The 20,276-nt window shown below is 41.9% G+C and overlaps 1 protein-coding gene across 1 annotated transcript in view; it reads left to right on the top strand.

The window, feature by feature from the left end:
• The first annotated feature begins 4,349 nt into the window (after positions 1-4,349).
• The window catches only part of LOC116523910 (autocrine proliferation repressor protein A-like), a 28,125-nt gene continuing 12,198 nt past the window's right edge, over positions 4,350-20,276 (top strand). Inside the window, exons 1-7 of the mRNA XM_032239002.1 lie at positions 4,350-4,363; positions 4,587-4,666; positions 9,459-9,642; positions 15,441-15,558; positions 16,519-16,638; positions 18,109-18,207; positions 19,077-19,166. Coding sequence (XP_032094893.1) covers positions 4,350-4,363; positions 4,587-4,666; positions 9,459-9,642; positions 15,441-15,558; positions 16,519-16,638; positions 18,109-18,207; positions 19,077-19,166 — 705 coding nt within the window. The remainder of the gene's footprint in view (positions 4,364-4,586; positions 4,667-9,458; positions 9,643-15,440; positions 15,559-16,518; positions 16,639-18,108; positions 18,208-19,076; positions 19,167-20,276) is intronic.

Genomic DNA, 20,276 nt, shown 5'->3' with positions numbered 1-20,276 from the left:
CAAAAAAGCATTCTTACTGCTAGGAGTGCCTCTGGTCTCCAAATGGTCCCACATAAGCTTTCTTGGGAAGTGAACATAAAGAGCTCGAGGCCAGTGCTTTGGAAATGTGCTTAGTGTGCCCAGAAATGGAATAAAGGAACATGGATTTAGGAAACACATGAGAAACAAGGATTTCAGCAGTAGCATTCTAATAAGTAGTTCCTTTGTAATGGAATGTCCCTCATGACAAAGAATCTGTGAATGAGCATATCATTTTTCAGCTTTGGGCGGGGGGCATGGCTAAAGTGACCAGACGTCCCGCATTTTGGCAGGATAGGCACGGCTTTTCATAATTTTTCCCGCATCCTGGGCCATTCCCAAAAGATCCCGCTTAATTTTTGGCGCCTTCTTAGACTCACTCCCCCGCCCATCTACTGCCGCTCGCATGGGCGGGGTAGCGTAGCGATCGTGAGCGGGCGGATGGGTGGGGGAGTGAGCGCCCTTTCCAGCCCCCACTTCCGGACAAGCCGTGGGAAAGCCTCCACGAAAAGAGCCACCTGGGGCCGCTGCTTCTTCTCCGAACTCAGAGTAAAGTGACGGCGGGGCGAGTAAGCGGGAGGATGGTGGTGGGATCGCCGCCCGCTGTACTGCAGCTGACTCGCCGTGGGCCGGGCGGGCTGGGAGGCTTTGGGTGTCTGGGCGGGAAGAGCATGGAGGAAGGCAAAGCGGCGCTCGACACGGCTCTGCTACTTCTGCTGGAGGAGCCCTAGATAGGGAAGGTGGGTGCGGGGCGGAGCAAGGGAGTGCAAGTGGCAGATCCGGTCTCATATGCAGACGGAGCTCTCCAGGCACAGGAGAGCTGGAAAAGTGCTCCACTCATGCACCCACAGGGACGGAGCACGCTCGCTCGCTCGCTCCAGCCCTGCCTGCCGGCACGCTAAAGTGCCAGCATGACTTGAAGTGCTGGCTTGCCTTCCAGGCGGCCCCGCGCGGAAGGCAAGCCGGCACTTCAAAGTCATGCTGGCAGTTTAGCGTGCCCCTCAGCCACCATTAAGTGAAACATGTGTCGCTGAATGGCGGCCGAGCCCTGCTGGAAGCCTTCCGGGCCGGCCGGCCATTCAGCACTCGCACCCAGTGCTCGCACGCCCACAGGACGGCGCCGGGGAGGAGAGGAACTGCGCGGGTCCCGCCACTCATGGTACGGGCGAGGGTTGGCCGGCTGGGAGTGAGTGGCTGCTGAGGCCTCCAGCCTTGCAATCCTGGGTAGGGAAGGCGAAGGTTCGCTCCGGAGCTGCGGAAGACCGTTGCACCAGGAGGCCTCCACCCTGGGGATCCCACCCATTCGGATTACCCCCAAACCCAAAGGAGCCTGGATGCAGGGGTGCAGGCCAGGGAAGACGGGGTTTGGGGGCTCGGAGGAGTAAGGGCGATCTCCCCTCCATTCGTCTGTCCCACTGCAGAGCTCCTCCCGGGGAGGGGGAGGCGGCGAGTGCGCTGATCCCCGTTTGCAAGACCAGCCCTCCACCTTCTTGTCCCGTTGCGAAGGGGGTGGGTGGGAGACAAAGGGGGAAGGCTGGCCTCGCTGCTTGCATTTCCCCTATTCCCCCCTCCCAATATAGGTGCAGAGAAAGAGCCAGGCTTCAGAAAGGAAAGGATATTTTTAATAATTTTCTTTGTCTGAATATGATTTCCCGTTGAGGAAAAGGGGAGTTTTAATTCCCCACCAGTAAAAAAAAACATTTAGTCTTTGAAGGGCCCTTGTGTGACATCTCCCGTGTGTGTGTTTGTGTGCATTCTTAGGCCTGCTGGACCAATGGAGGCCCGGGGTAGACGGAGCCCGGCGAGCCTCCCGGGCCGAGAAATTGGAAGGAGTGAAGTTGCGAATGCTCCGAGGAGTGAAAGTATTTAGTTGTTTGCTGCCTGTTGCGAAAGGTTTCCCGGTGCTCTGGCTTTGGGGAATGGTTTTTTTGCAGTGGAAAGCCGTGTCCGGGATTCCACCGTTTGTCCTGCAAGTATTAGGCGCCGGGCTATCCCTCTTTGAGCTCGGCGGAGCTTGCTGTCAGGTTGGATCAGTGATCAGGAGAAATCTTGTAAACGCGGGATATGTAAGAGCGAAATTGAGGCTCCGCAGAAATAGGCTGCCGGTCTTGTCTGCGGACAAGCGGCTGAAAGACGATTTAAAGCAACCTGTAACTTCGAGGCGCTTTGCTGAGAACTGTTGTGCGACTTGAGAGGAAAAAAACTTTTTCTGGCTAAAAGCCAGATGGGGATCCCCGGGGAATTTCTTAAAGCTTTGCACGATGCGGTATGCTCTTCGGGGGAAGAGGCAGAGACTCCTATGGGGATATTATTCCCATGAAATTATTATAAACCTTAGAACTTTTCCTTAAAAGACCAGGGAATTTCAAAATCTGATTTAGGAACTTTGCTTTTAGGAACTGTAGAATTTCCTTTTACAATGATTTAGCTCAGTTAAATATTGTCAAGTAAATTAAAAGCAAGTAACAGTTACCAAAACAAGGGATATTCATAGGCATCATCAACTTAATAATTCATCGCTATTAACCCTGTTTTCCATGCATCCTGCAGATATAAATAATGCATTTATCATGTTTATGTGACCTAGTTAAACAGGACCCACTGATCCCACTTAGTTTTTTGTTTTTTTGTTTTTTTACTATTTGCTGACCTCTGTCTCCTGCCCCCAGTATATCTAATCCATTAGATTAGTACAACAAACACAAATGCCAGTTTTGGAAAATGCATCCCCATCAGTATGTGAAGGAAAGGAATGTGGATCACTCTTTTGAGATTATGCCTGGGGCAGCAGGGATGTACAGTACAGTATAGTATGCTGTCTCTTAGGGTTTATTGAACATAGGAGAATAATATGAGAGGGATTTGATGTAAAATAAGCTCTTTTAATGAATTCAAAATCAACGCAGCAGACAAGACATGGGAGTGAACATAATACACACTTTAACATTTTTTTTCTTTTAGCCATCAAATACTGCAGCAAGTGTGTCAGTAATAATAGCAAGACAGGCATAGGATTTTCCAGCCAGGTTAATTTTACTTTTTTATGGTTTTGATGTTGTATTTAATTTTATCTGTATTAGAAACTTATGAAGGCTGTGCAACATTTTGAGGTGATATAGAGTATGTAAAGGCATGAATACAGTAGAACCTCTGGTCACAAACTTAATTCATTCCATAACATTGGTCGCAAACTGATTTGGTCATGAATCAAACCTAATTTTGGAAATTTGGCGCTTACAAAAAAAATGGTGCAGAAGGGGAAATCAGCAGCCGGGGGGGGGGGGGGGGGGGGGGGGGGGGGGGGGGGGGGGGGTGGGGGGGGGGGACAATGTGAATATTTTGGTCAGAAGCGTTCGTGACCAGAGGTTCTACTGTATAACATCTTCACTTAAGACTTAAGATTCACTTAAGATATAACATCTTCACTTAAGATTCACTTAAGAACTGTGGCAAGAAAGGTGGTATAGTGACCAAAGTTACAATGGCATTGAAAAAAGTGACTGATGACCATTTTTCACACTTAGCGACCATTTTCACACTTAGTGACCGTTGCAGCATCCTCATGGTCACGTAATCAAAATTTTGATGTTTGGCAACAGTTACAATTTATATTTGTAAATTGTAGTTATGTTGAAATAAAAAAAATATTACAACACTATTTTTGCATTGTATGAAAAATTTTGTTGCTCCGTATAAAATTTTTAATGAAGCCCCCCCCTCCCGGTCAAAGGTGTCCTTCTTTACCAATCTGAAAATCTGGTCACCTTAGGCATGGCCCCAACATATTCTCAAAATTCCACATTTGTCTACTGGTCCCCAAAGATTCAGGACATCTTTGTCTACTGGTCCCCAAAGATAGGGCATACACATATAAAAATGGACAGGATTATTATTTTTTTCTTCTTGTACCTAAAGAGATTTAAACCCTATGGATATCTGCATGTATTTCTGTATTCTTCCTTTATCTTTTCATATTGAGCCTTCTTTTCATTAATTCCACAATTTGTACCACATTCCAGACTGTGCTATAAATCTTATTTTAGGTCTGTCTTCAGTTATATTCTTTGCTTCCCTTTTGCAGCTGGCTGAATATCAGGAAAAAGAGTTGTCACATGTATGCATGTGACTTTTCTCTAGGCTTCTCCAACTGATGGTCCTGTTTCTTTTCTCATCAACAAGAGAAGGAAAGCTCCTCATTATGCTTGTTGTTAGACTCATCCCCCAGGACGTTGGGTTCCCTTGTATAATGTCCCTCAGGTACAGCCCTCCAGAGTTGCACATATAAGCAGAAGTGGGATATTTGGACTGACATACCTTTTGAAAATTACTCCATGATAGTTTTGAGGTGAGGAATAAGGCAAGTAGATCTCTCCACCTATTTGGCTGAAAGGAAATCCTGGATCCTTCTAAGAAAGGAGGAGCAGGAAGAGGAACCACACACAGCTCCAACTGTCTACTGAGGCATTGACCTTCTGTTCCACCTCTCTTCTTCATCCATTTGCCCCCTGTTTACCCAATCGGTCGGAAGGCTTTGGATGAATATGTGGCGCGTCCTGATCTTCATACAGTTACACCCTTGTGTCTAAAAAGAAGCACCATGACTCCACTGTCTATACCATCCATATGACCTCACTGAAGTGGTTGGACGGTAAGTAGCCCTCTGGAAGTGGTGATTTGGGACTTGTTTGGTTGTTGCTCTTGGTGGAGGGGAAAATAAACACTTTTCAGGGAAGAAGTTTATTAAAAGGCAGGAGATGCTTTCTGACAAGTTGATAAAAAAATTTCCTTCTCTTTCATAAAATGTGATGGGAAAAAGTTGGCCCCCAGATCCTCTTTTCTATTATATCCCACCTGTAGTTTGAATATAGATTCTTGTTTTACTTACCTAAATCTGTCTAGAAGTGAAAGACAGAATAGCCGCACAAAAGTATTTTCATTGGAAGTGCCAGGAGAAATTCAGCTGGAACGACCTACCAGCTTTCCAAAAGTTATGGTAACATGATGCTCCTGTGCTGATCATCAAAAGGCTCATATTCCTTTGATTTGTTTCCCGTGATTGGAACAAAGCATAACTGAGTTATAGCGCTTTTTGAAGAAATACAGTGAATTTTATTTATAGATGAAATTGTATAAATAGTACTAAACTTGACCTAGCAGTACACTTTCCAGAATAAATAATTCGTGGGTGGCCAACACATTCAGCAAAGAGGCTATTTAATTATGTATGCCTTCCCACCATCTCTCATGCCGGTCAGCCCATATCTTGGAGAAGTTATGTTGAGTTAATACAAATTGTCAACTCAAAAGCAACACTTTCTAGCCGAAGGGGATTTTAGGGGCCATTTCACTCCTTCAGTAAGTGAAAAGATTTTACTTCCCATTTTTAACTTTTTATTTCACTACTCAGATGAAGAATAACTACACAGGTCTGCAATCAGAGTTACACAACTATAAGGATAATTTTATGCAACTGTAACTTATAATGCTCTGTGAACAAGAATCTTGTTCTTGTGTCTCTCTCACCCATGTGAACTGCTTCCTCAAAGGGCAATGCATTTCTGATGGCTTGCCCTCCTTTGAACCAGCTGGCATCCTTGCTGATCCAAATGCAGGTTGGGCTGTTCATAGACTCTGCCAGTCTTGATTCTCTGCACCAACCATCACAAACTGGACACCTCTTACTCTTTTGGCTCCAGCCCTCTTTCCACCAGATTCATGGGACACAGCTCTTTACAGGTAGCGATGATCATCTCCCCTGAACTTAGCTGCAAGCAGGTATATCGGCTGGGCATAAGGCAGGGTGGAGAGAAAAACCTGTCATGTTCTCCTATTATAAGGTGACCAGATTTTAACATTGGTAAAGAGGGACACCATTGACCGGGGGAGGGGGTTGATTAAAATTTTTAAAAAATCAGGACTTTTTTTAAAACGCCGCGGGACGCGGGACAAATTGTTAAAAATCGGGACTGTCCTGCCAAAATCGGGACGTCTGGTCACCTTACCCAATGGAGAAGCCCAGATTTACTTAATAGCCATGTTCCTGACTTAACAACCACCATGATTCACTTAACATGGCAATAAAAGGTCGCAAAATGTGGCAAAATTCATTTAACAAACGTCTCCCTTAGCAACAGAAATTGAGGGATCAATCCTGGTCGTAAGTCAAGGATTACGGGTAGCCAATTGCAAAAGACAACTTTACTTGGAACAGGTGAGGTTGTGCCCGGATCCCTTTCATGCCAACATCCCATCCTGTCCATGGGGAGAACTCCACAGGCAGACAAAAGCCCCCAATCCCCTCTCAACCTCCAGCTGACTCTGCCATCCGCCATAACCACACATGCAAAGGCAAAACTCAGGGGGCTGAATTCTACAGGGGGAGGAGTAAAGGGGGGATTTGAGGGGCAGCCCAAAGCACCGTCTGTCTAAATTTGCATCAGGCAGGCAGTAACATTTTGATAGACCATGATCAGAGGAGCAGCTGATCCTATGTATTATGATCTTTCTGATCATAATCTTTCAAATGTATTATGGGATGACTCTAGAAGACATTATAAATTACCAGTGGGAAATACTTAGTTGCATGACTAAATAAAACAATTCTAAACTTAATGTCATGTATTCCAATTCACAGGCATATAATACTGCCGCGAACCTGCTGTTCATGCGATATGTTAAGGCCACCTTACGATATTTGAGTTAAAAATGACCAGTAAGCACCAGCAATCTTTAAAAGAGTTTGCTGTATGCTGCCGCCTTGCCGATCTGCCACGTCACAAACAACTCCCCCAAGCAAAGCCATCTATGTCATCAATGTGCAATGGATGCCAGGCTATGCGGTGATGCCTCCAAATCCAATGGAAAGCCGTCAAGCGTTGACTAATATAGATATAGGGCAAACAGCGTTCATCTCTGTTTGCAATTAGCTGGAGGGGGTTTCGTTCACGATTCCATGGCCATTCTGCAGAGTACAGAGACTGCAGTCCGTGTCCAGCAAACGACACTGCGTGGCAGTGGGAAACTGCTGCGCAATGTTTACTTGCCATGTATTTACTTGCCAAAATTTACTTGCCAAAAATCGGGACTTTTTAAAAACGCCGCGGGATGTGAGACAAATTATTAAAAAGTGTGACTGTCCCCCAAAAGCGGGACGTCTGGTCACCTTATCCTATTACTTTTTCCTCACAAGTAATCTTTGGGTTAGTTGCTTCCCTAAATGGGACAATTTGTTCCTTATTACCCTTTTGTCTTCTTAAGATGGCTCATGAGCAGCCACTCTCTTCCTTTACATTTTTGCCTCTTTCCTCTCTTATTCTTGAGTAAACTTTCTGCCTCATGGGTCAAAGCTGACTCAGCCTTCCATCCTTCCAAGGTCAGTAAAATGAGGACCCAGATTGTTGCTGGGGGGCAATATGCTGACTCTGTAAACTGCTTAGAGAGGCCTGTAAAGCACTATGAAGTGGTATATAAGTCTGTTATTGATATTGTAAATCTGTGTTTTCATTTGTATCTCCTTTGATTACCTAAGTTATGCAGTTATTTATCTTTTCCTGGCACTAATAAGCCTGCTAGTAATGAGTCTCCCCACGACCTCACACTTTTATATATATTTTTTATAAATTATCAATTTATTCCATTCATTACCTTCTCCTGATTACCACTCAGGCTCCTATTGATCTTCCCAAAAGCTATCCATCTCACCCTATCATCTAATTACCTCATCTATTCATCTTTAGGTCCTGTTTCCTACATCCTGCAAATTTTGAGCCCTTGTTGTCACCCTCAGTTTCTTTACCCTCAGATTATTCTCTTCCTCCTCATAACAGACATCTGTCACATGGTTGAGTACAGGCAACCCTTGACCTACGACCACAACTGATCCCAAAATTTCTGTTGCTAAGTGAGACAGTTATTGAGTTTTCACATTTTATTATCTTTCTTGCCATACTTGTAAAATGAATTGCTGCAGCTGTTAAATTAGTAACATGGATGTTAAGTGGATCTGGCTCCCCCATTGACTTTGCTTCAGAAGGTTGCAAAAGGGGATCAGATGAACAACCTGGACATTGCAACTGTCAGAACCAGTCACCAACCATCCAAATTTTGATCATGTGCCCATGGAGATGGTGCAACGGTGAAAAATGGTCATAAATCACTTTTTTCAGTGCTGTTGTAACTTTGAACAGTCACTAAATGAATGGTTGTAAATTGAGGACTACCTGAAACTATCTGGCAGGGCCATGGGATAACGCCATGGGACACATCTCTCTTCCTATTGAAGCATGGGAGAGTGTATATTAGTGCAGTTGTCTGGTGGAATCCTGAAAAGGTCTGGAGGAGCTCTCTCTCAGATTTATTTCACTTCATTTCTAAGAACATATTAATCACTCTATAACTTATGGTTTTGTTAGGGATAATCAACTACAATAAATGAAATGTGATAGCATAAGTAGTAAAATGAAACAACAGTGGAGCAGCAAAAATAGTTCCAGGATTCAGTAGGTCAACAAATCTACATATTTCCTTACGTGGGAGTGCACAAGAATGTTGTAGGCTATTGTACACTCTGGGCACTGTACAAAATTGTAAAAACTTGAACTAAAATAATCTTAAAAGAATGCAAATGAAACAAAAACAGCACCCCGCAATATAAAATACACTAACCGCAGGCCTGAGACCAAAAGCAAGGGTCACTTCTGTCATTCCATCTCCTTGAGCTCTTCAGAAATCAAAGGAGCATCCTGGGATTGGCACACACACAGAGGCCACATAGGAGCAATCTGTCCAAGGCCTTAGTCACATGCCTATTAGAGGCTTTAGCCCCATGATGGCGAATCTATGGCACATGTGCCACAGATGACACACAAGCTATTGGCCAGCTCAGCTGCACTGCGCATGTGCACGCGCCTCCCAAGGTCAGTTTGATTTTTAGGTCTCTGCTGCAAATGCAGGAGATGCACACGCATGTACAGGGGGACTGAGGGTCGCATGCACATGTGCAGTGAGTGAGGGGGAGTTGCAGGGAGTGCGGCATGCCTCCCTGCAGCCCATTTGTGGTCCCAGGAGCAGTGGAGTGCCGGGGGTCATGCATGCATGTGCAAGGGGTGGGGTGCATTGCATTAGGGGTGTGGCACGCGTGCAGGCGCTGTCCCAGGTGCGGTTTTAGCACACAAGGAGAAAAAGGCTTAGCCATCCTGCTATAGCCAATGAGTCAGCCCAACTGCCTGATAGGTCTGGTCCCATGCTGTTCTCTGGAAATCAACAGGCCATCAGTTGCCTGGGCAGACCAACTTAAACAGACTCTTTCAATCCCACGGAGATGGATGGTCCCAGCGAATACTTTATGATGTGATATGTATCATTGTTGGAGTTTGTGTCTGGTTGCATTGGTGTGGGCCTTGGGAGTCCCATCTTTACTATATGTGTCTTTTCATCCCCAGATTCTGAAGTGGATAAAACAATCTGGTGGCACATGGTGACCATTGCTGCACCCAAAGTATATAAGAATGCACAGATGAAGAAGTCATGTTTCCTTTTGCTTGCTGGTGGAAGTAATGACAATCCAGAAGAACCTGCGGAATACTCTGCTAATCAAATTAGAACTCTAGCAGTCACAACTGGATCGTATGTAAACTTTTCCTTAAGTAGGGATAATGGCAGTTCAACAACTTTTTAGGAAAAGTTCTCAATGGTTTCCATAGAATCAAGCAGCCGTGGTGGCATAATAGTTAGAATACAGTACTGCAGGCTAATTCTGCTGACTGCCAACGGTTTCGATCCTCAAGGTTGACCAGCCATCCATCCTTTTGAGGCCAATAAAATGAGGACCCAGATTGTTGCTGACTCTGTAAACATTTAGAGAGGCTGTGAAGCATTGTGAAGCAGTATATAATCTGAGCAGGGGTGGGATTCAGCTGGTTTGGGCCAGTTTTGGCTAACCCGTAGCTCCAACCATCAAGCTGAGAGTGAACCAATTGCTCCGATGATCAGCTGGGTCCAGCTGCCTGCCCCTGCGCTGTACTGACCTATATCCCTTTTCTGAAGCCCAGTTGTTTTGCAATCGGGGCTGCAGTAGAAGGTAAGTTTTCAAACACACTGCACGCACTCTCAGCTAACTAGTTGTTACACCAGTTGAATCCCACCACTGAATCTGAGTACTATTGCTATCACCAATCCTACAGGAATTAGGAACTGAAGGCAGGAAAGATGTAGAAAGTAATGACTGAATGTGTCTCAACTGTACATCTACTGTATCTCTAGTTATTTTTACATTTTCTTTGTCTCATATAAGATTAGGATTTAAACCTAATAATATAGAGGGAGGAAAGAGGAATAGAAGTAGGATTAAATAGAGCTGTAACTCCACCTTCCTAGATTAAGAACTAATAAAGTAGAATGTTGATTGTTACTAATACTTAACTTGGACTTCTTGAATATGCTTTTCCAGAAGTTTTAATCACAGCATTTTCCCCAAGTACCTGTCCAAGTCTTTATTTCATCTGATCACCCTATTGGCCCATCATAAGTCTTTTTTGTAGATCTTCTGTGACCATGTAAAGGAATTAAGATAGATGGCTCAGCACAAAGTCTCCAGAAAGTAGTTTGAAATATTAAGGGCAGCAAAGGAGAAAGAACATTAATCTTTTGAGGGAGGAAAAGGTCTTTGAAAGCTGGCAGAGGAAAAAGTGGAACAGCAATAACTGCAAACTTTACCAGAACAAAAAGCAAAGCAATCAGAGGGGGAAAAGACTGAAGGAGGAGTTCAGCTATTTGCATAATCATGATTTATAGTATCATCATATATTGCTCTGGAAATATAAACATGTCTTCGTTGCTGTTTATCAGTGTATTGGTGTCTGGAGATGCTTGAAGATGCTATAAATCTAAGGTGACCAGATTTTCAGATTGGTAAAGAGGGACACCTTTGACCGGGGGGGGGGGAGAGACTTGATTAAAAATTTATACGGAGCAACAAAAATTTTCATACAATGCAAAAATAGTATTGTGATATTTTTTTATTTCAACATAACTACAATTTACAAATATAAATTGTAACTGTTGCCAAACATCAAAATTTTGATCACGTGACCATGAGGATGCTACAACGGTCGCTAAGTGTGAAAATGGTCACTAAGTGTGAAAAATGGTCATCAGTCACTTTTTTCAATGCCATTGTAACTTTGGTCACTATACCACCTTTCTAGCCACAGTTCTTAAGTGAATAACAGCAGCTGATAAGTTAGTAGCATAAGTGAATCTGGTTTCCCCATTTGACTTTGTCAAAAGGTGATTATATGACCCCAGGACACTGAAACCATCATAAATACGAATCTGTTGTCAAACATCAAAATTTTGATCGCGTGACCATGAGGATGCTGCAATGGTCGCTAAGTATGAAAATGGTCACTAAGTGTGAAAATGGTCATCAGACACTTTTTTCAATGCCATTGTAACTTTGGTCACTATACCACGTTTCTTGCCACAGTTCTTAAGTGAATAACTGCAGCTGGTATTTTGTATTTTGGATAGAATCTTTTTTTAAATAGTCTAAGACAATTTAAAAAAGAATCCACACAGAATAAATTGAAGTAAAACATTTCAAAGTATTGTGCATAGAATTTTTAAAAATGGTTTCACTTCAATTTATTTTGGATAGAATCTTTTTTAAAATGGTCTAAGACAATTTAAAAAAATAATCCACACAGAATAAAAATATTTTAAAAAATCCTATGCACAATAAATAAAAATTATTTTAAAATACATTAAAAAAATAAAAGAAAAAAACCCAGCTCACTTACCAGCAGGCACAAGTGATCATTCTAAGTCAATCCAGAATGATGTAGATGTTAATACAAAGAACTGAGCAACTTAAAATGGTGAAATTAGTCAGGGAAATATTTTTCAAAGAAACTTTGCCACCATTTTTTCCGACCTCCAACCTCCGTGCCCCTCCCCTCCGGAAAATCCAGGAAGTAACACTCGCGGCTTCTCTAGCCAAGTATTTTCTGGAGCTCTATGGTACTTGGTCATTTTTTCTTATAAAATGAGGTAAAAGGGGCGCGGGGGGTCCGTTTTCTTGCTTTAATGTTTTAATTATATCTTCAATGAAAGTACTGAGACAGAGAGAGAGGTTAGGACAGAGTGTCTTTTGTCTTGCCCTGGTTAGGATTTCTTAAGCAAATCCACTGGGCTTTCAACATGAAGCCAGAAAATTGGGACTTTTTAAAATGCCCTGGGACACGGGACAAATTGTTATAAAGCGTGGACTGTCCCGCTGAAATCGGGGACATCGTGTCACCTTATATAAATCACTACTGTGGGAAGAATTGAGGGTGGGGAAGCCAAGAAAACAGAGTAGGTACCCCAAAGTGCACTTACTTTTGGTAACAAAAGTATATTGGCTAGTGACGTACATACATACATGCATACATACATACATACATCTTTCTATGAAGTTACATCATAGGGTTCTTCTTTCTATAATCTATCCTGTCTGATCATGAAAATCATAAATTAAACTTCATTCTTTTCATTTTTCTACAAAAAATCCAAAAAAGGCTTCCAGTCACCGATAAAAATATAGATAATGTATTTTTCTCTAATTAAGCAAGTTATACCATATTTAATCCTAATGTTTTTATCTTGGCATTTAAATGGTACATCTGATATCAAAAGATGTACATTGTCTGAAACAAAAATATCATTTTGGGCAAAAAACCCATCTTATTACACAAATTCTCCCCAACAGTGACAGTTGTAATTACTCCCATCTTAATATGTCTTTCTTAATTTCAGTTCTTGTCTTAACATATCATTTTGAAATAGCATATAGTTCATATTTATCACAGTAATGCTCAATGTTTAACTTTTTCTCACTTTTAAAACACGTCTTCTTAATCAGTTCTAATTAAACTTATGGTTTCATTTGTTAATATTTTTGTCTTCTGTTTATTAATCTTAAATCTGCTAATATACGAAATTCCTTTGATTTTTCCATTAATGCTTCTACTCCCTCTAGTGGATCTTCTAAAATTAACATTAGGATATTTACAAATGACCTTAAGTTTCAAGTTACATTAATATTCTTAGTTGCAGAGAAGGTCCTTTGATGATTTGGATTTATTATTCTTTTGCTGTTTAAAGTTCTGGAACATATGAACTCTATTAAATAGGTAAAGTTGATTTATACTTCTCAGAAAGCACAAATAATTCTTAATGGAAAACAAACAAAATCTAGTATAGTATATCCACTATCTCTAATTTTGTTCATTTTGATTCTTGAAGTATTGAATAAAGATACAGGTAGTCCTTGACTTATGATCACAACTGAGCTCAGGATTTCTGTTGCTAAGCAAGATAATAGTTAAGCGAGTATGCCCCATTTTACAACCTTTCTTGCCACAATTGTTAAGTTGATCACTGCAATTGTTCATTTAGTAACACGGTTGTTAAGGTGAATCTGGCTTCCCCATTGACTTTGCTTGTCAGAAGGTTGCAAAAACTGATCACATGACCCCGGGACACTGCAACCGTCTTAAATATGAACCAGTTGCCAAGCATCCGAATTTTGATCATGTGACTATGGAGCTGTTGCGACGGTCGTAAGGGTGAAAAACACTCATGCGTCACTTTTTTCAGTGCCACTGTAACTTTGAACAGTCACTAAATGAATGGTTGTAAGTTGAGGACTACCTACATAAGACAAGGACAGAAAATTATGGGGGTTATGATTAAAAAATAACCTATGATGTCTTTTTCTAAATATAGTTTAATACTTATTTGAATATCCTCTCCAAGTCTGCAGTTACGTTCCATTAAGTTTTTTAAATGAAGACTTTAAACCCCAGCAACATTCAAATGCACACTAATTCATTATTTTCTTACAATGCAATACTATATTAGAGTTGGATCTAATGGAATAAGCTGAATGTTTTACATCTGAAAAGCAGAATTATTCTCAATGTCACATAGCTAGAGACATTGGGTACATGAGCAAGGGCCATGAATTTTAGAGCGAGCGGATTGCATTGCATTGAGCTGTGGTGACTCAGTGGTTAGAGTGCAGTACTGCAGGCTACTTCTGCTGACTGCCAGCTGCCAGCAGTTCGGGCAGTTCGATTCTTACCAGGCTCAAGGTTGACTCAGCCTTCCATCCTTCCGAGGTCGGTAAATTGTGGACCCAGCTTGTTGGGAGCAATATGCTGACTACGTAAACCGCTTAGAGGGGGATGAAAAGCCCTGTGAAGCGGTATATAGTCCAAGTGCTATTTCTATTGCTATTATAGGACCCTTAGCTACTAAACAGCGAGCATATCCACCATTCTCTGGTTTTCAGCCACATCTAAAAATCAGAGTTTTGCTACAGTTGCTAAATATAATTTGGCTACTAAAGGAGTTCATTCAATGCAACATAATCAATTACCATTTGTTCCAAATGCAGGTCAAATCTTTGCCTGGCATATATGGATTTGGGGGTGGTGAGGGCAAAGAAACAAAAGTGGTGGAAAAATGCTTCCACAATTGCAGAGCTCAGATTTATTGTTTTTCTAACGAGTGGGTGGGAGTGACGAATGGATGTTTATGAACCTGCAGTTTGATTTCTATTTTGTGGAAATGAAAAGCTTGGGCCCTTTCAATTGTTACTTTCTGTTTAGAATAGTGGAATAGTCTTGACTTAACAACTAGCTAAGGATACTTGCAGCCCTGTGACAGCTGGGAATTCATGGGGTCATAAAAAGGGAGTGAAGCTGGGTGCAGGCCACAGGCTGACTAACTTTGAAATGACATCTACCTGGTGTTACTGGTGTCAAAGTACTGTATTTTTTGGAGTATAAGACGCACCTTTTTCCCTCAGAAAAGAGGCTGAAAAGCTGGGTGTATCTTACACACTGAATACAGCATTTTTTGCCCCCTGAAAACCCCGCGCCTTCACCAAAATGGCTATGCAGAGCCTTTAGGAGCTTTGCAGAATGCTCCTGGGGGCTGGGAAGGGAGAAATGAGTAAAAGCGGGTCATTTTTTGCTCAATTTTGCCCCCCCCAGCCCCCAGGAGCACTTTATAAGCCACCTAAAGGCTATACATGCCCTTTGTTTGACAAAAAACTGGCCCATTTTCCGCAAAAAATGGGCCATTTTGGGGAGGTCTGCAGAGTGAAAAAAACTTTTTCTTTAACTTGCCTCTTCAAAACCTTAGTGCGTCTTATACTCTGGTGCGTCTTACACTCCGGAAATTCAGTATTTTGTCTGAGTTTGCCTATTATAAAGTAGGCTCTGCCAGGGTGATGTTTTTGTTCTTCGAAACTGGTTTGGACTGACTGATTTGTCTTGGCAGGGTTGCAGTTCGTCTGCTGCAGATCCCCTTCCAGCCTCTCACTTTCCACGTAAGTACTTGTGGCTTTTGCCTGCTTTGAAGTTCCCTTCTAGCTTTCAGAGGAGAGGTAGTGATGCAGGACAATCATTTTGGACCCCAAAGAAGTTCATGATGGAAACTTTCTGTGCCACTGCAGTAGACTGTATGGCCTGCAGCAGTGCAGAAGAGCAGGTAATAACATTCAAAGGAAAACAGAAATAACAGCCAGTATTTCAATAGTCCTAAACTGAGTGGAATAAAAAAATATAGCCACTTAGAGGTTGTTGGATTTTTTACAAAATGAAATCACTCATTTTTATATCATATACGTGTATTCAAATACTTAAATCAGTGTAAATTTAGAAATAATGTGTATTACACAACACACACACAAACCAAAAAAACCCAATGGTAACTTAGTTGTATAAATATGCACATATGGCTCTTGAGTAAATGCTATACATTGGCTTGCAACTTTGGAGTCCTACAAATTTCCTTATGGTACTTTATTGTATATCAACTAAGCAGCCTTTCAAAACTTGAGAATAATAGTTCTGTCATATTCTGGAGTTTCCATGGCAGCAGGAACAGATCCAGAAAAAGTTCTTGACATTCTGATCATGGCAGTATGACATGCTTGACATCTGAGTGCTTTGCAACAGGTGGGCCTTTACAATAATTGCAACATCCTGTAGATACACCATCATTATTTCTCCATTTCACAACCAGCTTCCAATAAGCAGGATCAATAGAGAAGCAGTAAAATTATGAGTTGTAGTGAGGTGATGGCTTGCTTAATGGCTGAATGGAAAGTCCATTGCAGTTGTGCAATGTTTACTTAGTAACTGTGTTGCATAGCAATGGAATTGTCGGTCCCAATTGCTAAGTGAGGATTACTTCTACTTGCATTACTTTTACAGATATGAACTCATACATACACTTTTTTTCCCTAGACTGCAGTTGAAGAGAAAAATACATGTAAATTATTGGCTAAAAATCTCTTGCTAAACAAAGAGGTTAGGTTTGAGTGCTGAGCAATTTGCAACAGATGCTGGAAAGTGACGAAATGCATTCTTCCTTGGCGCAAGTGATAATATCTGTCATTATTTTGTAAAACAAGAAATGACTATTTTTTCATATTATTATTTCCAGAAACATCCTTTTGGGATGAAGAATATAACAGAAAATAGTTTATTTGCGTATATTTTATGGAGATTTATTAATGACCCAACTGCTTCACTGGACTGTATCATCCAATTCCCAATGGTCAAGGTAATTCTGAAATTCACATTCCTTACTATAGAGTTGTAGAACTTGGGATTCTCCAGAGATTATTGGGCTCTAATCCCCATCAACCTCAGCCCACTTGAACAGAAAAGACAACTGGTAATCTACAACATATAGAGCAGGAATCCCCAACCTCCAGGATGTGGACCAGTACTAATCTGTGGCCTGTTAGAGACCCAGCCACGCAAGTGAGCGAAACTTCATCTGCACCTGTGTGGGATCTAGGTAGCACATGAAACCATCCCACCCACCTATCTTGTCCATGGAAGAATTCCTTTACATGAAATCTGTCTCAGTTTCAAAAAGTTTTGGGACTGCTGATATAGAGGACTGCAGATTTCCCATATTTACTGTACAGTGTAGCTGTTGTACCAGAGGTGGTATTCAGCAGGTTCTGACCAGTTCTGGAGAACCAGTAGCGGAAATTTTGAGTAGTTCAGAGAACCAGTAAATGCCACCTTTGACTGGCCCAGCCCCCATCTATTCTCTGCCTCCCAAGTCCCAGCTGATCAGGAGGGAATGGGGATTTTACAGTATCCTTCCCCTGCCATGCCCACCAAGCTACACCACGCCCACCAAGCCAGAGCCACAGAACCAGTAGTAATTTTTTTTAATTCCACTACTGTGTTGAACTCAATGGAATCTTTCTAGGTTACAGATGATTTGTGTAGCTATATGTCCTTCTAATGTCTGTATCTGTAGACCAGGAGTCTTCAATCCCATGGCCCTTTCATAACCGGGTCACACAAGTGGGGGGCAAGCGCTTGTACACATGCACAGCTCCACTTGTGGGAGCAGCGGGCGGTTGCACAAATGAAGGTGCATACGCTCGTGCACCTGGCACTCACAGAGAACCATCCCGTCCCACTCGCCAGTCTGCCAAGCTGGAAAGGTTGGGGACCGTTGCTGTAGACCACATGTGATTACCTTGTGAGCTGTAGAAAGCTCTTTTCTATTTAACATCTATTTAGCATCAGCAATGCTTAGTTGTCAATTAAAAGAAAGAAGAGAGAGAGAAAGGCATTCTCAGACCAAACTGTTCACTCATGTGGGCAATAAAAAGGTTTCCAAAATACTGTTCTTTTCCTAGGAAGACTTCACAAAAATCATTAGCAAATAACTTGTACTTGCCACATTTAGAAAAGAATTTCAGGACTTTTAAATACATGCACCTAAATAAATCCTTGTGACCGCTTTAAGATTAGCACATAGATGATGCAATGGCTAACCTTTCAAGTTATGGCAAACGAATTAAACTTATAATAATTGTTCTGCTGCCTCACATGTGGAGCACTGCTTGTTCTTTTCCCTTTTCAGCAGAAAGATGTTGTTTTTTCACAGGAGCCAATTAAACATATACTGTATGTTAAAATATAATTTTGTTGATGCTTTGAATGTACCATGTTAAATCGGCATTAAAGCCAGAAGCTATAATCCTGCTCTCTTCCTATGCAGGCCACTGTACGAGCCATGGACACAGTTACAGATTTCTTGGTGAAACAGACTGGTGGAAATGTAAAACTCACCAAATTTATGCTACTAGGCTCATCCAAGGTATCTGAGAGGACCAAAGCCTAAGTAGGATGTGTGTGTGTAAAATCTCCTTTCACCCTCTGGGGTACACCCTCCCTTTTATTCCCCCACCTTCCTTTGTCTTCTCTGCTTCTAATTCTTCTTTGGTAGAGGTAGTACAGCTTGGCTGCAAAAATTCTGCTAAACTCCAAATGACAACAGAGTTTTCTGTACCTGTAAGTTACATCTAGTGGTTGCCTGGACTTTTGCAGCCGAAGTGTGATATTCCATGCAAATTTGATTTGTCTGGCATCCATATGGTGAGTACTGGTGGTACAGTGGTTACAATGCAGCATTGGAAGCTGGCTCTGCCCACCGCCTGGTGTTTGATCCTGGAGGGCTCAAGGTTGACTCAGCTTAACATTCTTCCAGTGTCAATAAAATGGGGACCTAGATTGTTGGGGGTAATATACTGACATGTGTAAACCATCCAGAGAGTGCTGTAAAACATTATGGGACAGTATATAAATCTAACTGCTATTGCTTTTGCTATTGCTATTGCTTGAAGGTGGGAGGAAAAGCAAAGGAGACAAAACTGAGTTACGTTTCCAAGTCTTTCTTCATTCTCTGGTGGCTGCCAGCACAAATTTTAAAGTTAACAACAGACAGTTGTATAATAGCATAAAAGCCAAACAGTTCTACATAAGATAAATATGTATATATCTACAATTAATCTTTAATGTGATGGAGTGATGGTGTGGTTTATTGTAAGTCATGAAGTTGTAAACAACAAAAAAGTACTGCTCACCACTGTCTTTCTTCATTAAGTATTGAAAAGGCTATCCGTCCCAGATGCATTCCTGAGTTTATTTCCAGCAGACCTTCTCCATCTTTCTATGTCTCCCTCTTAGCGTGGATGGATTGCTTGGCTGACTGCAGCCGTTGACAAGCGTGTGGTGTCATTTGTCTCAGTCGTTATGGACATCCTGAATTTGGCTAAGGTGAGTGTTTTCAAATGCAGTACAGTATACACCTGTACTTTGTGTATACTGGGTTGGATCGTGACAGAAGAAATCTTCTATTCCTAAAGATTTTTCTAAAGGAGCTTCTTAACTTTTCGAAGGAGTTCCATAATTATAAAGCTAAACAGCTTAGAATACGTAGAATACAAAGCCTGATGGGGCTGAGACATTAATTGGGTGACTTCAGCTATTGGAAATGAAAATTGGGTTATGGCAGAAGAGGGGTGGGCAGCCTGTTTTAGAAGTCCTGGACTTGGCCTCAGAATGGTCCTCATCAGCACAGCAAGTGGGAAAGCACTGGAAAAGTTGGAGTCCAAAATAATGGATGGAACCAAGCCGCCATTGCCAGCTCTCATTTTAATGGGGGGAAATAGCCTGTCCTGTCCGAGCTACTCTCAGTGCTTCCCTATCTGCAGGTTACTTCTCCATTCAGTTCAAATTGAGTTGAGATATAAATCCAAATCTCTACACTTGAACATATAGACTTACAAATTATTGCATAAACCAGAAGGGGCATTTTGTTTCAAGGTTTGAGATGATTAAATACATGTTGGAAAGTTCTCAGGTGTCTTCTCCCAAAGAAGGCTACTTTGCAAGGGGGTGGTGGTGGTTCAGTAGTTTCTATGGCAACCACCGCCAGCCTCCTCCCAATATCCTAGTATAATATTAAGGTTGAAGGATTTATAGAAAATACAAAATGACTGCCAGAAAGAAAACAAAATTTTAAAACTTTTCCATTTGGTTTTTTTTTTAAGAAGGAGCACAGTTAGACTGTCTTAAAATAATTGGGAGTATCACCTTTATCCCTAGAAAAGTTAGTGGAATTATCATCTCTGTTATTTCATTCAGAATAAAAATAATGAAAATGGGCATTTGCTCCAAGGCAGAGATGTCATCTGATGTGTCACTAAAAAAAATAGAGGCAGTTTCCAAAAATCCTAACTAAACTGTCCCTTGAAGAAGCTATCTCTTTCTGGGTTACCAGACCTGTATCCCATCTAGCTCATAGCATATGCCATGTCCAGTGGTGTATTAAACATTAAACATACTAAGCACGTACCTAGGGCACCAGGCCCAAAAGGGGCACCA

Source organism: Thamnophis elegans, chromosome 2 (genome assembly GCF_009769535.1).
Source record: "Thamnophis elegans isolate rThaEle1 chromosome 2, rThaEle1.pri, whole genome shotgun sequence".
In the NCBI taxonomy this organism is placed as follows: Eukaryota; Metazoa; Chordata; class Lepidosauria; order Squamata; family Colubridae; genus Thamnophis; species Thamnophis elegans.
Note: the sequence above shows the minus strand (reverse complement) of the source record. Positions and strands in the feature narration are given on the sequence as shown.